The 18,781-nt window shown below is 34.6% G+C and overlaps 1 protein-coding gene across 1 annotated transcript in view; it reads right to left on the minus strand.

The window, feature by feature from the left end:
- Positions 1–18,781, minus strand: part of LOC129224157 (gamma-tubulin complex component 6-like) — a 107,180-nt gene that overhangs the window by 43,799 nt on the left and 44,600 nt on the right. Inside the window, exons 10-12 of the mRNA XM_054858573.1 lie at positions 13,868–13,928; positions 10,843–10,952; positions 8,386–8,477 (exon numbers count right to left, since the gene is read on the minus strand). Coding sequence (XP_054714548.1) covers positions 8,386–8,477; positions 10,843–10,952; positions 13,868–13,928 — 263 coding nt within the window. The remainder of the gene's footprint in view (positions 1–8,385; positions 8,478–10,842; positions 10,953–13,867; positions 13,929–18,781) is intronic.

An 18,781-nucleotide genomic window follows, 5' to 3' on the forward strand; every position in this document is an offset into this window, starting at 1 on the left:
CTTTTAAATCTGTCCCCGAGAGAAAACAACCAAACGAAACAAAAAAAAAAAAAAAAAAGAACAGACTTGAAAATAGCTCTAAAAAGTGAAAAATAATTTTATTCTTTAAACACCATCGATAATACTTTTAAACATAATTTTTGAAGTTGGCGCAAAAACAAAAAGAAATATCCAGTGTAGCCATGCTTCCTTCATATTTTTTTCAGAAAATCATTCAAAGTTAGGAACAAAACATTTATATAATTACTCAAATATGCTGTCATCAATGCGTAATGTATGTCGTAGTGAAGAAACTAGGCTTGGTTAAATTGATAGTTGTAGTTGAGTTATGGCTGTGAATGATTTTATCTATCGTTTTTGCACCAACTTCAAAAATTATGTTTAAAAGTATTATTGATGGTGTTTAAAGAATAAAAGTATTTTTCACTTTTTAGAGCAATTTTAAAGTTGTTTTTTTTTATTTCATTCTTGTTAGTATAAATGTATTTCAGAAATAGTAAGAAGTTACCATCACAAAGCTTCTCCATATTTTTTCATAAAAATGCTATATACAATAAAATAAATAAAAACTTAATTTGAATTTTTGGCATCTTGAATTCAAATTATGTTTTTCGCAATCACGAGCGTGTGTGTTTGTGTAGGCGCATGTGTGTGGGTGCATGGGTGCGTAAGTGTATGTATGCATGTGTGTGAGTGAGTGTTGTGTATGTGCGTGTGCGTGTAGGTGTTCGTGTGTGTGTGTAGGCGTTCGTGTGTGTGTGTAGGCGTTCGTGTGTGTGTACACGTTCCTGTGTGTGTGTAGGCATTCGTGTGTGTGGGACATGGACGCCACCGCCCAGCAAAAGTGGATTTCGGGGGACAGTGCTCAGGACCAGCCGCGCCGCCGCCGGTGGACGGTGGTGTGGTGCTGCAGGCCTGGTCCAAGCTGAAAAAGGCATGGACGCCAAAAACGGTCAAGTGAGAACAATAAGCAATCGTGATTGCTCAAAAAACTATTAACACGCTTTAAACTTTACGTAATTGGCACTAAAAATTTATTTTAGCTCCTCTCTGGAATTCATTTATGTGTTAATTAACACTAGAAAGACAGAGGGGCCTGTGTGGCCCCTCGCGTAGTTTGTTGTTTAATAACTCGGATAATATCTAACGGAACTTAATGGAATTTTCTGACTTTTCATTATATGACACTATTTGAATGCTTGTTTAATCATTTAATCATTCGCCTCATAGTACTGTTAATATTGATCCTTATACCTAGAAAGACGGGAGGGGCCACAGTGGCCCCTAAGCATTTTGACAATTAAAAAATTTATTTTTTTCCTTTCTCCTAATTGTTGTAGCATTAAAAAAATGCCATTCACTCTAGTTTAACCTGTAACTTCCTCTTCATGCAGCCGATTGGATATCCAAATGCTATAAACAGTACCGACTGCTTACCATCCTAACGGTGGCCATTGCTCTTAGAAAGGAAAACTAATTCAACCTTTTGCCCAGTATAGAGAGAAAAACTAAAAATAATTAAGTACTAAGTTTTTATTTAGTCATGAAAGAAGGTGTATCAGGCATATGGACTCGCTCAGGAAGAATTTTTAAAAGAATTCACTCCAAAAATGGGTAGGGTCCACACTGGCCCCTTCAGTCTTTCTAGGTATACAGAAAATGTCAGTCGTTCTAGTGTTAAATTATAACCATTTAAATATTACATTTTCCCCAACTTATTTACATTTCACAGCATACAAGTTGGTTGTGATGCAATCCTGTCTCTCCTAACTTAATCCAGATCATCTGTTATTGGCATAGATGATAAGGATAAAAATGCTACTACAGTTGAGGCTAACCTAACCTGGTAGCATTGTGATGACTAAGCAGATCTCAATAACTACATTATCTCGCTTCCACAATAGGTTTACCCGCACTATAGAGCAATGACACTGAGGAAACTTGATGCTTGATTCAGAGAAGTCTTTATTCAAAAATTATCATTACAATTACTATTAATATTATTGTTATATGGTACAAAACTTTTGTAACAATGGGTTTTATATTTAATCATTTAATAGAGAAAGCGCACGAAATTTACTCTTTTTTGACCATAACCTTTTTTCTAAAGAACAAACGTGGTAAAACAAAGTAATGGAACCTAAGTTGAGCCATCCCCTATCTATTAAAAAAAGAATCATCAAAATCGGTTCACAAGGTGAAACGCTGTGAGTAGACAAACAACAACAACAAAAAACATACATACGATATGAACTGATAACCGCCTCCTTTTTGAAGTCTGTTAAAAATTAAATGGTTGTGCTTCATGGTTATTTTATATGAATTCTATGTACATAAAATGCAGCAAAAATTACGTAAAAACAAATTTAATAGTCTAATTTTAGGGCCTTTTCTCTTTAGAATATTAATTTTAGACTCACTTTCTTGTACCTGACCATACCTATCCACAGAGCCCACCTCTCCTTTCATACAAGCTATGGAAACCGATGCATTGTTTACAGCTACATTCTGAAATCCTTATGGGGCTTCATACACACATTATAATAAGTCCATGGTGACGATTCAACTTCAGTCTAATATAAAATATAGAGTGTTGCCATCTCATATGCATTATATAACAATCATTCAAATGTAGTAATCACTCAACTCTTCTCCATCACATCATTCCACATAGGTACTCTCACACTATAAATATGATGGGGCCTCTTTTTTAATATGTGTCATAGAATGGTGACAACTGAACCATACTTTAATAATATATAGTGGTGAAGGGAGGAAGCTTTATATACCTTTAATGGCATAAAATAAATCATCAAACAGCTTCTCCAAGGCAGTCAAAACAAGCTCCTTCAATTCCATTACGAATATATTGTCCATATAAATTTGTGTAACTTTCAACAGTTGCACGTATACAGGGTATCTACTACATTTAGAACTGTATGTTATTATCCTGTATATCTACTCTGAAGGCTTCATGATGGTTTTCAAAAATTCTATTAAGAAATGTCCTTTTAAGGGCAAGGATAACCCTGGCCTTAAAGTTCTTTTTTGGAATGCCGGTGGACTTACCATTGACAAGTTCTCTGAACTAAAAAATATTATTTTTGCTGAAAGACCTGATGCAATTGGTATTGCTGAAAGTGGCCGTTCTGCTGACAAACTGGAATCTTTTCCAATGAAAAATTATAAATCATATTCCCTTAAGCGTTCTCGTCAAATCGCATCTGGAATTGTTGTGTTTGTTAAGGACACTCTTATTGCAGAGCCTTTGATTAAGCACACTATGACATCTTCAGACTTTCTGGAAGCGTTTGAACTAAGAGTGGAAAAACATTGGTTTTCGTATTACCTTTGTTTACAATCCTCCTCGCAATAAACCTGATTTGAACTCTCTCATGGTTGACTGGAACAGACGCTCCATCATTTTAGGTGATTTTAATGCCCATTCCACCAGATGGGGTTACGACCAAAATTGCCCTATTGGCAATTTAGTTGAAGATTTTATTGACACAAATCAAATTGTTTTTATTGAAAATTCAAAGGCCTTGCCAACTTTCCTCTCATACGGAGGCAATTCTTCTCATCCGGATTTATTGCTGGCTCATCCACACCTAACATCTATGATAAAACACAACCTTATTAAGGCCCCTGGTGGTGCTGGTCATAAAATCCTTTCTGTGATTATCACTGAGCCAAAACTGACTGGTGACCCCAGAATTACTCGTTGGAACTCAAAAAAGGCAAACTGGGAGCAATATGCAGAGTTGACAGATTCTCTTTTGGGAAACTGTCTTTTGAATAAAAATATTGATAAGGCTTTCGACCAGATCGTTTTCACAATTTTGGAGTGTGCCAATGTTTGTGTCCCTGGGGGCCATATTAAAAATGCTAAACCTTTTTGGAATGATAAGCTTCAAGACCTTAAAGAAGATAAAGACAGAGCAAGAGCTAAAGCGGAATCTACTGGCCTTATGGAGGATTGTATTGCTTTAAGAAAAAGCCAAGTTATTTTGAAGAAAGAGATTCTAAGAGCAAAACGCTCATCTTTTGGCAAGTTTCTAGAGGGCATGAACTACTGAAAAGACGGACCAAAGGCCTTTAGATTTTTATCTGTGTTAAATGGTAAACGCACACAGCCTTGCAAACAACCTTTGAAGATTGGCACAAGAACTTTGACCTCAGAGCAAGATATTGCTAAGGCTTTTTTGAAATTTTACCGCAAGATTAGTAATTTTAACCCACTGACTATGATTACGAGGGGGGAAATTATCCCCTCTGGTGATGACCAAGCATTGAATAACCTTTTCTCTTCGCCTTTTACTTTTTTGGAATTTAAAAGAGGACTAAATTGCATGTCAAGAGGAAAAAGTGCTGGTCCTGATGGCATCCTCCGTGAATTTGTCTTGGAGCTTGGCCTTAAAGCTAAACAAACAGTTTTAAATATAATAAATAAAACATGGGGCGGCACTTTCCCAAGCCTCTGGAGAAAGGCTGATGTTATACCTATCTTAAAACCTAGAAAAGACCCGACTGACATACAGAAATTTAGGCCCATTTCCTTGACCTGCATCCTTAGTAAATCAACCGAAAGAATGATCGTTGATCGACTTCAGTACTTTTTGGACCACAGTGGCCATATCTCTGAGAGACAGGCTGGTTTCAGATGAGGATATAATACGACTGAACAAATTGTACGACTTACGCAACATATAAAGGATGGTTTTCAGAGGAAACAAAGTACTCTTGCCGTCTTCGTTGATTTTAAATCGGCGTTCGACCGTATTTGGAGGAGAAGGCTACTTAAGAAGCTGCTTCATATGAAAGTGCATGGAAATCTTTTAAAATAGATTAAGGACTTTCTTTCACAGACACTCTTAAACGTGAAATACGGTAACTCTCATTCAGGTTTTGGTCAAACCAGGCAGGTCCTCTCTCAGGGCTCAGTTTTGAGTCCTGTCCTTTTTAACATCATGGTAAATGACGTTTTGAGTTTTGTTAAAAATAGTGTTCCAGAGACTGAGTCGATGTTGTATGCTGATGATCTTGTTATCTGGTCCACTGGCTCTGACATCTCTATGTTGGAGAAAACACTAAATTTGGCTTTAGAGGCTCTGACAACCTGGACCCTGGACAATGAGTTCAAGGTAAACCCGGAAAAGACCAAATTTCGACCTCTTTACACTTAGTACCAAAACGTTTACTGTTGACCTGGTGTACAAAAACGGTGCATTAACTCGGACTGATTGTGCTACCTACCTAGGCATAACTCTTGATACCGGACTAACTTGGAATAAGTACATTGAACAAGTGACTGACAGAGTGGTGGACCGCCTTTGCCTATTGAAACGTCTTGCTGGAATAAAGTGGGGTTCTTCTCAAAGTGTTCTTACATCCACCTTTACATCTTACATTAAGCCTGTATTGGATTATGGCTCAGAGGTCCTTATTACTGCCTCTGACAGCACACTTTAAAAACTCGACCTCGTTCAAAATAAAGCACTAAGACTCATCACTGTTGCTGCGCAGCCCACCCCTATTCCTGCTATGCAGCTACAGACAAAATTTTTTAATTTAACTGACAGACGAATCAAGGCTTCCCTTTCTCTCGCTGATAGATTATTGAGAAAAAAGCATTTCTGGCCTGATTACATTCTTCCGCATACTAGACTAAAATCTCAACATTCTCTTCTTTTTGAGTGCCAAAGACTTGCAGAGGCCTTTGAGGTCCAACTCCAGACTTGGCATCTATAGACCATCTTCTTATACTGGCCTTCTGAGATATGCTGCAGCTAGGTTTGATCTGGTACAGCCTGTCAAGAAATCAGATTCTCATCAGACTGAAATGTACTCCATTGCTTTGGCCACAATACACGAGAGGTACCCTGATCAGAATTGGTTTAGGGTTTATACTGACGGATCGGCCACTCCTTCAGCTGGTAGAGCAGGTGCCGGTGCCTACTCCAAACATTTGTCTTCAGGAGCCTCTCAACACTTGGGCGGATAACTTCGATGGAGAAATGAATGCAATTTTTATGGCCATCAGATCTATTGAAGAACCAGCTGAACAAAATATTGTTCTTTTTGTTGATTCTCAGGCGGCGATTCAGACCATTACTGATTACAATCTATATCCTTCAGAACTTGAGCTTGAGTCTAAAAAATTCATCGACTCTCTTTTGCGTTCCGGAAAAGAGGTTTTCTTTCAGTGGATCCCAGGCCATTGTGGCATCTATGGAAATGAACGAGCGGACATCTTGGTTAAAGAGGCTGCGTCCCAGCATCCACCTTCTCGCCCGGGTTTTTTTTTTTTTTTCATATTTTTGTTACCAATTGTACCTTATCTTTCTTGTACAAGCTTGCTTATTTGGTTTCTTCTGAAAATAAAGCAAGAAAAAATGTCAAACTCCTAGATTTGTCTGCCATTAGCATGGACTCCACAGCACGTTTCTTCAAATGTCTCAGAAATTCAATTCTGCAGATACTCCACTTTACCTTCCCACAACAAAATAGTAAGACTTTATATATATATATTTTTTCATTTCTTTTTACTTCTGGAACTTATTTTAACAAACACTTCATTTTACCAACAAATGAAAAATCTAACACACAATTATTTTAAAAACAACTTTACAAAGCTGTTTTCTAACAAAATTTGTAACTACCAATAATTTAGTGATTACTAAAAGTTCACAATAAAAAAAATTAAATCAACAATCAGAATAAAAATAAAGCATATTACCTGATATGATCACCAAAATTTTAAGATAGGCCATAAATATTGAAAAAAATCCCAAATTTGTATACTTGAAACATTTGGATGCCTCAATTGCCAAATTGATTAACTCCACTTTTTAAAAAAAATTCTCATTTCTGTTTTAATAGTGCTTTATCAATGGTTAGCATGTAAATTTATATTAAAGTTTTGGTTCAGTACATTTCTGACCATGTGATGGCAGAAAATGTAACACGAGGGCCTATTCACTCCTATGGATAACACTATTTTCTTTATCCCTTTTCTCGACTTTTTGTTTTAGGGAGTTAATCGATTTGGCAAGTGAGGCATCCAATTGTCAATTTTTTTAAATTTTTACCAATGAAAATTCCGATTTCCATATTTTATTGCTGTCCAAAATATCTTTAATAATTTTAAACCATTTTTTTTTCTAAAATCTTCATTAATTTCAGACACTGCTTCAAGGTTCTTAATTTCAGAAATAAAATGAAGGAGTTTTGAAAGAGCAAAATGAGATTTTGAAGGAGTACTAATGGGCTGTCATTAAATGATGTTGCTCTTTTTTTTTCAACATATTTGACACTCTTGCCCCTTTGTCACAAAGTGTCACACTTTACCTTACTCCTCCTCTTGTCTTATGTAATATTTTTTATAAACAAACTGTTACAATAACTGTGTGATGTCGCCATCTCTCCTCCCCAAGTCAAATTTCATGAATCGGTCTCCCCCTCAAGGCGTGACATCACTTGTGGATGACCCTTTTTACAATATAATAACTGTGATTTACTAAACAATTGTTTTTTCTTAACACAATCACTTAATATAGTTCATCTACTTATGCATTTTTAAACATTTAAATAACAATTAGACAACCTGACTTTTGCTGCTGAGAGTGGCAGAGGGAAGAACAATCTTAAAACTTGAAAAAATAGCCAAGCCCCATTTAAGTAAGTTTTATACTTCACTTATGGAATGTCTGAGTCGTCTAATAATATTTTAACCTTCAATTTTTTAAATCACATCTTTATGAAAAAAATAACTTTTTACTACATTAAAATCGCCCTTGAGACAAATTTCAGTTTTCGATAGAAGTACTTTAAGTTACTGTCACAGAGAAAGATTCTGCACTCTTAAACTAAAAAAGAAGGAGTTTTGAAGGAGTTAAAACCAAAATGAAGGAGTTTGAAGGGCCCTTCAAAAAAATTTCCAAATGAAGGAGTATTGTAGTAGTTTTGAAGGAGGGTATGAACCCTGTTTCATGAGTCTCCAGGAATGAACTTGGGTGCAAATGAATTAAAATGTTCCATTGTGCATGTCAAAATTAGAAATGCATACACCCTCAACTAGACAACAATTTTCCCATGACTTTCCACAATTTTCCCAGACTTTCCAGGTGCACAGATACCATTTTAATAGGTTTTTTTTTTTTTTTTTTTGCAATAGTTGGAAAATTTTATCAAAAATGCTTTAAATTCTTTAAAAACTCACATCCCATTCTGCTTGCAGATAACTATGACACCATTTCCAATTCAGTCAAATTATGTTATTCATGTGAATATGCTGTATTATGCGGAGTTAAATTGAAACGATGACATAGTTATATACATACATACAAAGATACATCAATTATTATTAATTTTAGTTGATATTACCTCGATAATTTAAGTACCTAGGATCTTCAATAACTTGAAACTCACTGAACGGATCATCACAAATTCCTTCTGTCATCCATTTATTGAGAAAGCTGTAAATACAAACAAAAAAATAAGTGAAGCAAGCAGGGAGCTGAGTCTTCTGGTATGTTTATAATAAACATCAATAATGACCGCATTTTCAATAATGTCAGGATTTGATATGTTTTCTATAGGGATTTGAGATTTTTGATGAGTTTTGACATGTCATATTAAAAATAGGTTTTTGATGTCGAAAACCCAACCTTATAAAATAAACATTAAAACTGCAAAATTTTAAGTCAATGATAAAAGAGTTGAATACTTTTAATATTGACTGATTGTTAAAGCCAATATTTTTCATGTTAGCAACGTAGATCCCATCTCTCTATGAACCTTTGCAGGCTGCTAGTTCAATTCAATTCAATTCATTTTATTTCAATCAGGGTATTTTTTTTAACAAATATGCATTTCACATCTTTACTAATAATAACGCTCAAAGTCTCTCTGTCTGAATGTCTGTAGGATGTCTGTGACGTGCATAGCGCCTAGACTGTCCGGCCAATTTTCATGAAATTTGGCACAAAGTTTGTAGCATGGGGGTGTGCACCATGAAGCGATTTTTCGAGAATTCAATTTTGTTCTTTTTCTATTTCAATTTTAAGAACATTTTCCAGAGCAAAATTGTCATAAGAAGGACGAGTAAATTATGAAATTAGTTGATGTGAAATGGGAGAGCGAATGAACATATCCAATTGGCAAGAAATTAGTCATCATTTGTAAATATACAGGCAAACCGAATGACCTTTTAATTTTCAACTACGGGCAAAACCATACGGGTACCACTAGTCTAAAATAAAAGAAAAAGAAATTACAAACAGAAATGTATTTCACCCTGTCTATTTGAAAATCCCTGATTGAGTAGGTGGGAGTAAAGGCTATAGCAATAGCCTGACATCACTCAGAAAAGAACTTAATTTAGAGCCAGTTTATAACATATGATAGAAATAACAAAAATAAATGCATAATCATACAAAGAACACATAAACACAACACAAGTAATGCAATCAAGTATGTCAAATTTTATAACAAAATCAAGGTATACTATTACAAATATGCAACTTGATCCTAAATTAACTGCAGTCGAAGTTGAGTATGAAACTTTTTAGTTTAGTTAGTATCCAAAAGTCGAAAACATTTCTACAATGAAAAAATGGTTTGTTGTCCTCCCCTTAAGTCACCTGTCTGAAATAATTTTGCAATTCTCTTGTTGTGGTAATGTTAGTTTCATCAACTTATTTAAGCATAAACTTACAAAATTTATAATAACAGAAAACAGTATTCTGCATAATATATTGTTAAGAAAAAACGTCCGAAGGGGGGAGGGGATTGTAACGTTAGTTGTGAGAAGGGAAATGGGCATAAAATGGTAGTTTCAAAATTATTAGTATTGAAAAATAAACAAAGAGTATCATCCTAAACCATAAACGAGCTGATGTGTGCATCACATGACTTCCTTTTACTCCAATTTAAAGATAATAGTGCCTCGGAGTGAGCAAAAAAACACTTGAAATACTTTCATTCCAAGTCTGTTGCAAACCGAAGCAAAGAAAACGTTTTATAGAGATAAATTTTCCCAATATTAGCAGTTTTAATGTGATTCAAAGGTTGACTCTCTAAATATGGCCAAATTGAAATCAGATTAAAAAAAAACACACAAAAAAAAGCCAAATTTGTCGCCAAGTTGGCGATAAAACTTGGAGACCAAAAGCTTGGCGATATATTGCCAAGTGTTTGCCAAATTATAGCACCGCTTGAGTTTACATTGAAATTAACAATGATTTTACCCCAAAAAGGTGTAAAAGACCCCCTTTGGAACATCCGAATGCAACTAAAAGAGAAGGTGCACAACTAGACCCCACTTGGAGTCTATGTGCCAAATTTCAACTTTCTAGGACATACCGTTCTTCAGTTATGCAAGATACATACACACATACATACGTACATACGGACGTCACGAGAAAACGCGTTGTAATTAACTCAGGGATCGTCAAAATATATTCTTCAGGTGTCTAAACATTCTTAGGCACGTATCCACGTGTGGTCAGGTTGAAAAAAAAAATCAATATTCATTCGGGGGCGAGCAAAATGGAAATTAAGGCCGATTTTTGAGTGAAATTTTTTTGCGAATACAATACTTCCTTTTTTGTAAAAGGAAGTAAAAACATAAACTTTATTTAATATTCAATTCTCTTGCTAGTGTTTACTCCCACACAAAAACCAGAATTCCATTTGTAAGTCTAAATCATTACCATAAGACACATCAGTCACTTGAAACTTTGTTTTGAGACCCTCAGATTATTGAGAGTATCTGTCTGGAAAAGAATTTTAAAAGATAGTTACCCTACCATTAATAGAGATTGGTGCCAAAATACTCACTTTAAGTATGGTTTGTATGTATACTTTAGAAGAACTGGCAAGATAATTGCGTAATCTTCATGTTTATGCCCCACGACCTTGGATCTTAAATGATGAAACAAATTAAAGCCCTAAGGAAAAAAAGAAAAAATGTACAAAATGTTATTATATTATTACTGAAAACATAAAATGATCATTAGTAATTTGTCTTTTTGAGTCTTGATGACTCAGGTTTTTCCAGCTAAGTAAACATAAATTTTGAAATAGTCAAATTTTGATTTTAATATTATTTTAATTGCACATTCTGCCTCAAAATAACTGTCTTCAAACTAAAAGTCAGAGCTTGAGCTATAAATAAGTCATAATAAGTAGCAGCAAATTCAGGGGCAGATCCAGAAATATTCATAAGAGGGGGCCAGTTTCAGTGGATGAAAAACAAAGTATAATTTGCACCTTCTTCAAAATATAGGTTACTAGCAATATCTGCACAGCGATGCCCGTGCTAAAAATTTAAAGGAATTCCGTTGAATAAAAAAAAATTGATGTCCCCCTCTTCCCATGTGAAATGATCATTTTTCTTTAACTAAAATGCACCTTTTCAAAAAAAAAAAAACCTATTAAAGTTTGTTTGCAGTTTAAAACTATTCACCAAAACATTAATTTAGATTTACAGTTCTTTCAAAGCTCTTTAGCAAGTGAGACAACGCCTTCTGCAATTTAAAATGCTTCGCCAATTAAACAAAAAAAGACATATAATAGTACCTTTCCCAGGGATGCCCAATCCCTATCCCCTAAGGGTAAAGGCGCACTCCATTTTCGATATTACAGAGACCCCCCACATGAGAAAAATACCCCTCAAACCCCCCTAAAAATTTCAATGGCGCAGTCTGCGCCATGACCTCCCCCCTCCCCCTAGGTGGGCACCCCAGCCTTTCCAATATAAAATAATTCTGCAACTCTATTGTTTATTGCCAAACTCACTAAGCAAACACTACAGAAACCCAGTTGTAAGAGTACAAAGCAAACTCCAATTAATTAGCTATCTTATCTTTGTAACAAAAAAATAATGATCCCAAAGGACATTTGAAAATCGTCAGGAAAAAAAAGAAGAAAAAGTTGTATATTTAATTTGGTTAAATCAAATCAAAAGTTTCTTTGGACATCAAAACAATTTGCAAAACATTGAATTACATTTACGGTTGCTTTAAAACAATAATCCTAGACTGGATTGCTCAGAGCTTCATGTGCCAACTGACCATGCTACCGGAACTCTGTCCTTTTGCAGGTGAAGCGAATGTTTTTTCTTTAGCAAGAATAAATGTTTCTCCAAACAAGCTAAAAAAGCATAAAATCACATCATCAGTATCTTTCAAATGTAAATGATCTTGCAAATCTATTGTTAATTGCCAAAGGACCATACTACAGTAATCCAGCCAATTAGCGAGTGAAGCGAACTCCGGCCCATAAGCGATTTAATCTTTCCAACAAAAACTTTTAAACCAAAATTCCCCAGCAGAAAAACAATATAATTAAAAAACATGGTACATCTATGACAAAAAGGAAATCCCGTACTCCATGTGAAAAAGAATTTATCTATAGAAAATTGAATTTAACAACCTAAATATATCGATATATCGAAAATATCAATCTTAGGAGAGCGATATTAAAATTCTGATATCGCTCAGCCCTAGTCATGACCAACATGACCCTCCCCTGAATCCGTCCTTGCTGGGAGGACACCCTTCCTATACTCAATTCAGCGAGAGCCGATGCAAAGAGGGTTACTACTTTCATGACTTACTCGCCCGACTGGCAATGCTGTTTGGATTGAGCGGAATTCGTTAGCGTGAGCTTTTTCCCCCGCTATATCTGCAGCTGCTCCAAACACACAAATTTTTCAGAAAAAATGCACTTTTCTGGCTCTTTGAAGAATTTAGTTCGAGAAATACAATTTGTTAAAAGTACCCAGGTGAGGGATCAATATTTTATTCTTTTTAAATAAATAAGTAAGCAACAAAAAAACATCATCAAAAATGTCCAGTTAAATAATTAAAAACACATATTACTTTGCAATGTTTTTTAAAACAGAAATTCATTTCTGACAAGTGAATACTGCTTTGATTTGAAAAAATCAGCATGTTTAAATTTTAGGGAGTGTTTGAAATTCTGTATTTAACTAACAATCTGCTTTAGAGAGGTTAGGCTTGCTTACTTTTAATTCTGTATTTCGTATTGGGTATTTAATTATTTGTTTCTCATTATAAATCAAGAAAAGTTGTCTCTGATCTTGAAACAGATTACAAAACTGCAGAAATTTAATACTTTCTCATTTATGTTTGAATAATCATATCGTTTTTGTGACAAAAGCAGTTTTGAAGGTACATTTTTGGAAATCTGCGAATCTTGAAATCTCACTTGTATGGTATGTCCATTAGGGTATGTCATAAAAAAAAATTTTTTGAATACTGACTTGCGCAACTAGGATGCACTGTATTTGCCCCAGAGAAATTCATTTCTAATATTATTTTTGAAAAATATTAAGGTTTAGCTACCGGGAAACGAACTACAAAGTTTGCAAAAAAGGTAAAAAATGGTCAATTTGCAAAATGTTTTATGAAAATAAAATGTTTAAAATTCTTGTTCTGATACCATTCAAATGCTTTCTTTTAACTCTTTACACATGTTTTTATGATTAACTACATTTCTTTACAGTTTTTAGTTCGCGAATGAGCTGTACATTTTCGTGAAATCAACCAAAATTCGATTTTTTCAGCTTTTTTTGAACATTGCAGCATTTTGTCTGAAAAAGTGCAGCAATATTAATTTCCCAATAAATGTGCACCATGTACGTAGAGTATGTTCTGCATTAATAAAATAAAAAAAAATTTTTGAGCATTGATTTGCACATTTGGGATCTAATGTACTTACACATGAGATATTTCTTTCTGATAGTTAAAAATGCTTGGAACTGCTAGTGCCGTTATTGCTGATATAATTTGGCATTTAAAAATAATTTCAATGCTTGAAAAATAAGCAAGAAACTCACTTTTGAAACACCATTGAAAGAGTATGTCTTCAGATTGATTCCACATATATTTCCAAGTGCACTAAAAAAATAATTAGAGCAGTTATTTTTAAAAACTTGCACAGCTATTAGAGTCAAAAATGTTTAGCATACATCAGACAAATCATAGAAGAAATGATATAATCTTATAGAATAAACGTATAAGTTTAGAAAAAACACATTGCTTTGAATAAAACAATTAATCACAAGTTTATATTAAACTACTAAAAAAAACATTGCTAAAAATTTATTACATGTACTGCAACTTACAACTCATATTGAAAGATGTAGCGGGATTTTAAACCTAATATAACGTCTCTTACAGCTCACTGGCCTTACTTTTATTCAAACAACCTCAACAAAGCTTCCAGTTTTAAAACAGCTCAAAATCAGAGGTCTTCAACCCGAGTAATACAGAGCTCTAGGGTTGAGGACCCTAACTAAATTCAATTGTGTTTTATTGGGTTTGGCTACCAATTATCTTTTACTGGTACATCTGTATTTGACCAATTTACTAATTGGTGTACATGCTTAGACTAAATATTTAGCTATTTTTAAAGTGTTTTTCTAATTACCTTGTAAATTTGAAACCATTTTTAAATAGAAAGTATAATAAAAAAAAAAATTAAATGAATTTGAATTCTGACATTTTGAATTCAAATTATGTATTTTGCAATCACGAGTTGCGACAGGGCCCTACTCATTGGAGTTATTGTCTCTAGAAACGGCTCCTGTCCCCCAAGCTTGCCCCTCCTCCTAGGCGGTTACGTTTGTGTAGTTGTGTCTGTGTGCATAGGCGTGCATACATGCATGTGTAGGCTTATGTGTGTGCGTAGACCTGTGTGTATATGTGAGTGTGTATCCCCTGGTCCAAGCTGAAAAAGGAACCACAACGCTAGTGTTCACGCTAGGCCGTTTTTGAAGGGCGCAGCGCCCTGCCCTTTTCCATATCAGCAGAATGCGCCCTGCCCTTTTTTTAGATCGCGAAATGCGCCCCGCCCTTTTCAAAAAAAAAAAAAAGAAATTGCACCCTGTGTTTTTAAAAAGATGCCTCAACCGTCGTTTCGACCTGCCGCGATATCGGGGCAATTTTATTTGTCCAGCGATCGTCTGCAAAAACGCTCATGTCTTATCCTTGTTCCCAGAATTTCACCCTGAAAACGGCCCCATAAACAAAAGGGGAAGCAAATAAATAGGCAAAAGAGGGGATGAGATTCTCAGAATTCAAACAGGTTTATCAGTAGGAAACAAAGGCATGTTCTTCCTTCTACTGAGGGTGGGTATTTGAAAGGTTGTGGGAAGGAGTAGGGTCCTCTGGGAAGGGAGAGATCTTTGTTTCATTCCTTCCCATCCTTGATCTTCTGAGAATCAACAATGAGAGGGAATAGGACATTTTCCTAACAATTTCAGCCCTTTGTGTCCGTTTTTCGTTTGCACGTGGAAATTAGGCCTAGCTAATTTTAGTGCATTGCTAGTGATTTTGTAGCAATCTTTTCACATCTGTTTCTGGAAAGTTAACTTTCTGATTGTTTCCTAAGAAGAACATAGTGCAAAGCTTACTGGGCTAAAATGCAAGGGTATTTTTTTAATATCTTAGATTTTTAACCCCCATACTCAGCCCCCCCCCCTAAAAACCGTTTGAAAGGGAAAAACATCGCATTGACTGGGCGTTCATTCAATTCTTTCCTTTTTGCTAAGAATTTTTATTATCTTTTTATTAGGGCTCGACCGATGGCATTTTTTGGCCGATGCCGATTGTTGGCCGATTGTTCAAAGATGGCCGATGGCAGATTGTTTTCCTCCAAATGGCCGATTGCCGATGGCCGATGGCAAAAAAAAAATAACAGAAATAAATTGATAAGATTGTCAGAGAATTAAAGGATCATTGATTCATTTCACTTTACTTCCTTTCTACGAATAAGGAATTGTAACACAAAAAAAAAAATCAGATTTCGACCTAAATTTTCATTTTACGATCACCCAATTTAAACTTCACAAGTTTTTTCGGCATATGTACCTAAGAACATATAGATGACCGAAATATCTATTTTGAACGCCTCCTTAGTTAATTATCGCAAATTCTCTTGTGATGGCTTCATGCACGTAAACTTGCGTCACTCAAAAACGTTATGAAATAGTAAGTTGAAAACTCATACGTACGTAGTATCATCTAAAAGTTCGAGGACAAGTTGTTTAAAACCTTACCCTGAATAGTTCACATTACCAAAGTACATCTATCTGCAAAATACTCACCTTGAACGACTATGCACTTCTGCCAACGTTGATGTGACAAACAAATAACATAACGTTTTGTCGGACTTAGCTCCGTGTGACTTTTACCTGTTCCCAGGAAAAAAAAAAAACATTTGCATGGACGCCGCTTCTTCCATCTGGAGAAGATAAAGCTGCATCACAGAAGGTAGCGAAAAATGGCTTCCAGAAGTGTTTCCAAGAGTTAGATGAAAACTGGCAGAAGTGCATAGTCTCTCAAGGTCCCTTTTGAAGATGGATGTGCTTAGGTAATGTGAACTATTTTGGGTAAGGTTTTATACAGCTTGTCCCCCGAACTTTTGGATCGTAATACGTACAATCTGTATAGGGTGTAGTTATGCTTCTCCTTTTTTGACTGCTGTATGATGGAAGAGAAAAAACAACATCAAAAATAAATAAATAAATTAATTAATAAATAAAATAAAATAAAATAAAAATAAGGGAAGAAAAACAAAGAGACTGTTTAATAACCAATTGGCTTTTTTTTTAATTGAACATATAACTAAGATTTCAGTAATATTGCAATAATGTAAGGATTTAAGTACACTAAACATCGTTAAAAAAATTAAATTATGTTGTTTAATCATTCAAAAAAAATTAAGAATAAAACTATGAAACCGTCAACAAATTACGCAATTAAAGTGGAAAGATTGCACGTAGACATTTTTAGTCATCAAATTAAACAAAAAAGGGAACAGATAAATTATAATATTAAATCATAATAAGAATATTTTTATACTTATTTAAAATTTATGAAAGGAAAAATTTGCATTTTTCATAAAAGTTATAACCGTGACATAAATTTTGCGAAAAAAAAGAAATAGCCATGAAAAGAGCGAGGTTCTTAAAACGCAGCCACAATAAACAAACTCAATATTTACATCAAGTTAATAACTGAACACATATACTACTTGATCTGATGTTTTCACACGTAATATTGAACAATTTGATTGTTTAAACTTTTATGAAGCACTACAAACAAGTTCAAATTAAATTTTGAAATTTAACAATAATTTTCTGAAATTTAAAAAATTGCATAATAGAAAATCCTTGAAACTTTTCTATAACATATTATTAAAAATATGAAAACGAAAGTAACTTATTCATTTATTTTGTATATTTATATTAAAAAAATAGTTACGTACAACAGAAAAAAAAATCGATCGCTATTAATGATGCAAAAAAGATGGCGCATTACGAAATATAGGTGAAACAAGTATAAGAAATACGCAAAATATTATTTCTTGACCAAAATAAATAATCGCTAAATATTTAAGAAGTGCTTGAAACGACGAGGGTGGGTTAGGGGGAAGGTCACCCTCTGATTTTGGAGTGACTCACAACATTAAACTTCGGTCTCATGTTTTTAGTACAGAACCGCTACCACCAACGCCTCGGAAGAGTTTCTGAATCTACTTCAGCACTGTCGAAGAAAAAATTCAAAAGTCCCTTTGGTTTCCGAATTATGTTTCCATTCAAAACGTCTTTAATCAATTTCTGACAACAATAGAAAAAGCTTGAAAAAAAGATCTCTAATTTTATGAATGGTGTTAGTTTTAAACAACTCAGAAGTACAACTAGAGTTTAATTTCAGAAATTGTTCGATTTGAAGGAGGGGCACGCAAGTGTTCTCGGAAATACAAAAAATAATCGTAAAAAATAAAGTTCAAAATAATAATAAACATTGAGCAGAAAAACCCTGTTAAAACTTGCACTCGAGTATGTTTTGACGTGCAGTGGCGGATTTAAAATATAGCAAATGTTGCGATTGCGCGAGAGGCCCTGTAACCATAAGGGAACCGTAGGAGTTACAAAAATGCTTATGATAAATGTTTTACAACTTCTGTGCTAGAGAAATAGGGCCCCAAAATGTATTTCGACGGGCCTCAAACGTGTAGCTCCGCCGAAGCAATACAGAAAAGACTGCATTACTGTGATTCTTATTACAAATATCGAAAAAATTAAAAATTACCGTCGTTTCAAGTGGAATCTAACAAAATGAAACAAAACCGGTTTCGCCATCTCATATTTGTTTCCATGGTCTTCAATTCGGCAATATATCGCCGAATGATTGTCAGTCTGAGACGCTATATTAATTTTGCATTGAAATAAGTAATTAATAGCCACAAAAAATGAGTAAATAGGCTTTTTAGAACCCCCGATCGAAAACAAAAAGTGAAGTGCACAACTGGAACGTACGCACACCCCACATGCGAAAATTTAGCCTTCTACAGTTTACCATTTTTGAGTTATGAATTATGAGAGATACATACGTACATCCAGCCGCAAGAAACAACGCAACAATTAACTTATTTGGTACCTGAATGCTGTATAAAAAACTCTTTCAGGGGTGACTAAAATAGAAATTCATACTGAAATTTAAGTAAACAATTTTATATGAAAACAATAACTCCCCCTACTTTGTATTAAAAAGTAAAACAACAAAGGTCCTTTTTTTTTTTTTCAAAAACATCGGCCAATTCCATCGGCTTTTCGATGTTTTTTAAGGCCGATGGGCCGATGTTTCCTGCAAGTTAGCATCGGCCGCCGATGCCGATGGCTAAATTGTTGAACCATCGGTCGAGTCCTACTTTTTATATGTGTGTTGTGTGATTCATATAACAG

Source organism: Uloborus diversus, chromosome 6 (genome assembly GCF_026930045.1).
Source record: "Uloborus diversus isolate 005 chromosome 6, Udiv.v.3.1, whole genome shotgun sequence".
Lineage (NCBI taxonomy): Eukaryota > Metazoa > Arthropoda > Arachnida > Araneae > Uloboridae > Uloborus > Uloborus diversus.